Consider the following 6,910-nt stretch of genomic DNA (forward strand, 5'->3'; position numbering starts at 1 on the left):
TACAGACTCTTGAGGATATGTTGAGGGCTTATGTTTTAGAGCTCAAAGGTAGTTGGGATACTCATCTACCATTGATGGAGTTTTCTTACAATAATAGCTACCACTCTAGTATTGAAATGGCTCTTTTTGAAGCTTTATATGGTCGGAAGTGCAGGAAACCAGTTTGTTGGAATGAAGCTGGTAAGAGGAAATTAGTAGGCCCTTAATTGGTTCAAATGACGTTCGAAAATGTGAATTTGATCAAGGAAAAGTTGAGAGTAGCACAAGATAGACAGAAAAGTTATGCGGATAAGCGCAGGAAAGACCTTGAATTTGCAGTAGGAGATAAAGTTTTTCTTAAATTATTTCCTTGGAAAGGGGTGTTGAGATTTGGCAAGCGAGGAAAGTTGAGTCCACGATATATTGGACCTTATGAGATTACTGAACGGATTGGCCCAGTTGCATATCGATTAGATTTGAATTATCTTGGATCCATGATGTTTTTCATATCTCCATGCTTCGCAAGTACATTGCGGATCCTTCTCATGTTCTAGAGTCTCATCTAGTTCACTTGAAGGAGAATTTGACTTATACAGAGGAGCCAGTGAGAATTCTAGCTAGAAAGGTGCAAATTCAGCGGAACAAGACAGTCTCACTTGTTAAGGTACTCTGGCAGAATCAGACAGTAGAAGAGGCTACATGGGAGAACGAGGATCAGATGCGTGCTCAATATCCTCGTTTATTCATTGCTTATTCAGTTGCCAGTTGAATTTCAAGGACGAAATTCTTTTAAGGAGGTAAGATTGTTACAATTCAATTTTTATAGTAAAAAATTCAAATGTTGACTAGTCAAGGTCAAAGTCAATTAAGGACTAAAATGAAATTAAATATTTTATTGGGGTTTGTTCTCCAGTTGGCAATATATGAAGGTTAAATTGGATACATTTCAAAGTTTGGAATTTATTTATATACTTTTGGAAGTTATAGGATTAAATGTCACTCAAAAATGGAGTTGAAGGACTTATTTTGCAAAATTGGGTATGTGGACCATTATATTCAACCATTGACCCATTTTTATCTCAAAAACACACACACACACAGTGAGAAAAATGGGCAGCAAGCTGGAGACCGAAAAAGAGAGAAAAAATTAGGGAAAAAGGGAAGGGAAAAAAAAGAAAGAAGGAAGGAAAGAAGAAAAGGGAAGAAGAAGAAAATAGGTAAGACTAATCTCTTTAAGCTTGGGTTGAATTTTTCCATTTGTTCAATTGATAAAGTATGAATTATGTTAAAATTCTAGGGTTTTATTTTAGCTCGAAATTTTTAGATTTTTTTGAGATGAATACTACTTGGAGCTCAAGTTATTGATTCTTGAATTTCTATCTACATTAAGGTAAGGAGATGTCAATTTTTTTTTTGGGAAACCCTAGAATCCGATTTTGGGATTTTGATTAATTAATTGTGGAAATGATTATATAAATGGAATATTTCACTTGGGAGTTGATTTTATGGAACAAAATGTATATTAAATGGGTGGAATTATGGTTACTAGTTTCACTTGATTGGAGAGTAAAATTAGTTTTAAACTTGAAAATGAAGGTTATGTTGATAATTAGTTATTAGTCAAGGGATTATAAAGTGTGATTAGCTCCAATTAATAAAGGAAAATTTGAGAATTTATTCAAGTGTCAAGAGAATTTAAATTAAGTTCTATCATTAGATATTAAGGTTTCTTGATTAAATAGAGGATAATTGGTTATTAATATCGTATTTCAAGTGGTGATGAGGAAATTGGAAACGTTTATCAGGCAATCTAGCTTGTAGCTCCTACCTTGTGAGTGGATAAAATTTATTTTTTAGAAATAAGTCTTCTTTAAATTTTAAAGTTATTTATTTTATAAAGTTGACTTCATAGCATGATTTTCAGAATAAAATGGATTTTATTATCAATTGCTTTTAAAGTTAAATTCAGTTCAGTTAAATTATTTTAGTAGCATGTTATATTCTTATTACATGTTTCAGTATAGTTAAAGTCATTTCTAAAAACCACCAGAAAGTACCCAGGTGATTTTACCCCAGTTTGCACTGATGTGAATGTGTTTCCACAGTGTATGACTATTTACAGTGATTTTCCCCGCTCTGCACTATCGTGAATGTGTTTCCATAGTGTATGACCAGATTATCAGAGGTCTTTGGGACCCACTCTCGTACACACATAGGCTTTGGGCCGTGTACTAGGGTGATTAGCCTTTGGAGCAGCTCTGCATACGTATGACCAGATTATCAGATTATCAGCTATCAGATTATTAGATTTGAATGGCTTTGCCTTATACATTGAGATTACTCTGTACATGAGTAAGGCTATTCATTGGGTACTCTTTTTGGTGTGATTTTTCAGTATTTGTTCAGTTCTCAGATTTCAAATTATGGAATTCAGTTAATTCAGTTTTCAGAATAAAGCTTTCAACTTATAGTATTGAACAACAACAATATTTCATAGATTTTCATGAATATCAGATTCTTTATATTTGTTATACCTTATAGATACTTATCTAGAATTTAGAACAAAGAATTTTATAATGTAATCATGTTTAGTTTTTTTAAAAGTATTACTAGATTTAGAAATTCTCAAGGATTTAATGAAGTTAAAATTTTTAGAAAATATGCATAAATGGAAAAAGTTTACTTATTTGCAAATCGTCCACTCACTGAGTTGCGAACTCATATTTTTGTCATGTCTTTCCTATCAGGAGACCGTTGATTTTTGAGATACTTGGAAAAGCCTGTTGTAGCGAAAAAGACCGTTTCATAGTATGTAATGCATAGTTGGTGGACTCATGTTTATTAAGTACTTTGTCTAATATTTGGGGTGTCATACACTTTGTAGAAGGGTTTGCAATTGATGTAATGTTTGCATGTAGACATGATGTGGTTGTAGAAGCACTCAGACGAATTTTGTTATATTTTGTTTTAGTTGTGGTGGTATTAGTGGAAGTGGTGGTTTCCAAAAATTTTGATTTGAATGTCTATTTGAGGTTTTGATGATTTCTCAGGTTGGTTTTGTCCATTTTTAAGGGGAAACTCTATCAAAATCTACATAGAAATATAGCACAGTCAAATAGGTCAAGTTTGCCTTGGTGGTGGGTTCGACATTTAGCTGGCATCTACCACCAGAGTACGACACGTGTCGAGTCAATTAGTTTGAGTTGGGATGGGTCGTGTCAATGCAAGTGTTAAACAATGTGACAAAAATCAGTGTACAAATAGCAAAGTTAAGTCGGTAAGAACCTTGCGACATGTACACTATAGTGTACACTTTAGTTTACACTTTACCATGTGACATTACCCTGTTGGACAGTTTAAATTTCAAACAGTTTTCCCATCCAATTGACACTTGATAACAATGCAAGTGTCAAACAACGTGTTAAAAATCAGTGTACAAATAGCAAAGTTCAATCGGTAAGAACCTTGCGACATGTATGCAATGGTGTACATGTTTCTAGGTGATGTTATCTTGTTGGACAGTTTAAATTTCAAATAGTTTTCCCATCCAATTGACACTTCACAAAAACGCAAGTGTCAAACAACGTGTCAAAAAGCAGTGTACAAATAGCAAAGTTCAATCGGAAAGAACATTGCGGCATGTACACTACGGTGTACACTTTTCCAGGTGACATTACCCTATTGGACAATTTGAATTTCAAATAGTTTTCCCATCCAATTGACACTTGACAACAATGCAAATGTCAAACAACGTGTCAAAAATCAGCGTACAAATAGCAAAGTTTAATTGGTAAGAACCTTGCTACATGTACACTATGGAGTACACTTTAGTTTACACATTACCACGTGACATTCCCTTGTTTGACAGTTTAAATTTCAAAGAATTTTCTCATCCAATTGACACTTGACAACAATGTAAGTGTAAAACAACGTGTCAAAAATCAGTGCACAAATAGCAAGGTTCAATCGGCAAGGACCTTGCTACATGTACACTATGGTGTAGGCTTTAGTTTACACTTTGCCATTTGATAGTACCTTGCTGGACAGTTTAAAATTCAAATAGTTTTCCCATCCAATTGACACTTGACAATAATGCAAGTGTCAAACAACGTGTCAAAAATCAGTGCACAAATAGCAAAGTTCAATCGGTAATGACCTTGCCATATGTAGACTATGGTGTACAGTATAGTTTACACTTTGCCACGTGACATCAACTGACTGGACAGTTTAAATTTCAAGCAGTTTTCTCATCCAATTGACACTTGACAACAATACAAGTGGCAAACTACGCGTCAAAAATCAGTGTACAGATAGCAAAGCTCAATCGGTATGAACCTTGCTAAATGAACACTTTAGTTTACACAATGCCACGTGACATTACCCTGTTGGACAGTTTAAATTTCAAATAGTTTTTCCATCCAATTGACACTTGCCAACAATGCAAGTGTCAAACAACGTGTCGAAAATCAGTATACAAATAGCAAAATTCAATCGGTAAGAACCCTGCGACTTGTACACTATGGTGTACACTTTGTCGCCTAACATTACCCTATTGGACAGTTTAAATTTCAAACATTTTCTCATCCAATTGACACTTGACAACAATGCAAGTGTCAAAGAACGTGATGAAAATAAATGTACAAATAGCAAAGTTCAATCGGTACAAACCTTGCTACATGTACACTTTAGTTTATACTTTACCACGTGACATTACCCGGTTGGACAATTTAAATTTCAAACAGTTTTCCCATCCAATTGACACTTGACATCAATGCACATGTCAAACAACGTGTTGAAAATCAGTGTACAAATAGCAAAGTTCAATCAGTATGAACCTTGCTACATGTATACACTTTGTCACGTGACATTACCCTATTGGACAGTTTAAATTTCAAATAGTTTTCCCATCCAATTGACACTTGACAGCAATGTAAATGTCCAGCAACGTATCAAAAAATAGTGTACGATTAGTAAAGTTCAATCAGTATAAACCTTGTGACATGTACACTATGGTGTACACTTCAGTTTACACTTTTTCACATGGCATTACCCTGTTGGACAGTTTAAATTTCAAACAGTTTTCCCATCCAATTGACACTTGACAACAATGCAAGTGTTAAACAATGTGTCAAAAATCGATGTACAAATAGCAAAGTTCAATCGGTAAGAAGCTTGCGACATGTACACTATGATGTATAATTTAGTTTACACTTTGCCACGTGACATTACCTCATTGGACAGTTTAAATTTCAAATAGTTTTTTCGTCCAATTGACACTAGATAACAATGCAAGTGTCAATCAACGTGTCAAAAATCAGGGTACAAATAGCAAGGTTCTATCGGTAAGAACCGTGCGACATTTACACTTTGGTGTATACTTCAGTTTACACTTTGCCACGTGACATTACCCTGCTGGACAGTTTAAATTTTAAATAGTTTTTCCATAAAATTGATACTTGACAACAATGCAAGTGTCAAACAACGTGTCAAAAATCAATGTACAAACAGCAAAGTTCAATCGGTATGAACCTTGCTACATGTACACTATAGTGTACACACTTTTGTTTATACTTTTCCACGTGACATTACCTTGCTGGACAGTCTAATTTCAAACAATTTTCCCATCCAATTGACACTTGACCACAATGCAAGTGTTAAACAACATGTCAAATATCAGTGTACAAATAGCAAAGTCCAATCGGTAAGAACCTTGCGACATGTATACTTTGGCGAACACTTTACTTTACACTTTCCCACGTGACATTACCCTGCTGGACAATTTAAATTTCAAACAATTTTCCCATACAATTGACACTTGACAATAATGCAAGTGTTAAACAACGTGTTAAAAATCAGTGTTGCCATCCAATTGGCACTTGACAACGATACAAGTGTCAAACGTGTCAAAAATCAGTGTACAACTAGCAGAGTTCAATCGATAAGAACATTGCAACATGTACACTATGGTGTAGACTTTGCCAATTGACATTACCCTATTTGACAGTTTAAATTTCAAATAGACAACCACGCAAGTGTCAAACAGCGTGTCAAAAATCAATGTAAAAATAGCAAAGTTCAATCGGTATGAACCTTGCTGCATGTACACTTTAGTTTACACTTTACAACGTGACATTACCCTAATGGACAGTTTAAATTTCAAACAGTTTTCCCATCCAATTGACACTTAACGGTAATGCAAATGTCGAACAATGTGTCAAAAGTCAATGTACAAATAAAAAATTTCAATTGGTAAAAATCTTGCGACTTGTACACTATAGTGTACACTTTAGTTTACACTTTGCCACGTGACATTACCCTATTGGACAGTTTAAATTTCAAACAGTTTTCCCATACAATTGACATTTGACAGCAACGCAAGTGCCATACAACGTGTCAAAAATTAGTGCACAAGTAGCAAAGTGCAATCGGTATGAGCCTTGCGACACGTACACAACGGTGTACACTTTGCCATGTGACATTACCTTGTTGGACAGTTTAAATTTCAAACAGTTTTTCCATCCAATTGACACTTGATAACAATGCAAGTGTCAAACAACATGTCAAAAATCAGTGTACATATAGCAAAGTTCAATCGTTATGAACCTTGCTGCATGTACACTTTAATTTACACATTGCCACGTGACGTTACCCTGTTGGACAGTTTAAATTTCAAATAATTTTCCCTTCCAATTGACACTTGACAAAAATGCAAGTGTTAAACAACGTGACAAAAATTAGTGTACAAATAGCAAAGTTCAATTGTTAAGAACCTTGCGACATGTACACTATGGTGTGCACTTTAATTTACACTTTACCTTGTCGGACCATTTAAATTTCAAACAATTTTTTCATCCAATTAACACTAGACAAAAATGCAAGTGTCAAACATCAGTGTACAAATAGCAAGGTACAATAGGAAAGAACATTGCGA

At 34.6% G+C, this 6,910-nt stretch overlaps 1 protein-coding gene across 1 annotated transcript; it reads left to right on the forward strand.

The window, feature by feature from the left end:
• Nucleotides 1–215: 215 nt before the first annotated feature.
• Nucleotides 216–748, forward strand: LOC111389885. Its single transcript, XM_023014860.1, has 2 exons — nt 216–504; nt 546–748. The coding sequence occupies exons 1-2, from the start codon at nt 216–218 to the stop codon at nt 746–748; spliced, it is 492 nt and encodes a 163-aa protein (XP_022870628.1).
• The last annotated feature ends 6,162 nt before the right edge of the window (nt 749–6,910 follow it).

The sequence above is a fragment of the Olea europaea genome, unplaced genomic scaffold (genome assembly GCF_002742605.1).
Source record: "Olea europaea var. sylvestris unplaced genomic scaffold, O_europaea_v1 scaffold63, whole genome shotgun sequence".
NCBI lineage: Eukaryota > Viridiplantae > Streptophyta > Magnoliopsida > Lamiales > Oleaceae > Olea > Olea europaea.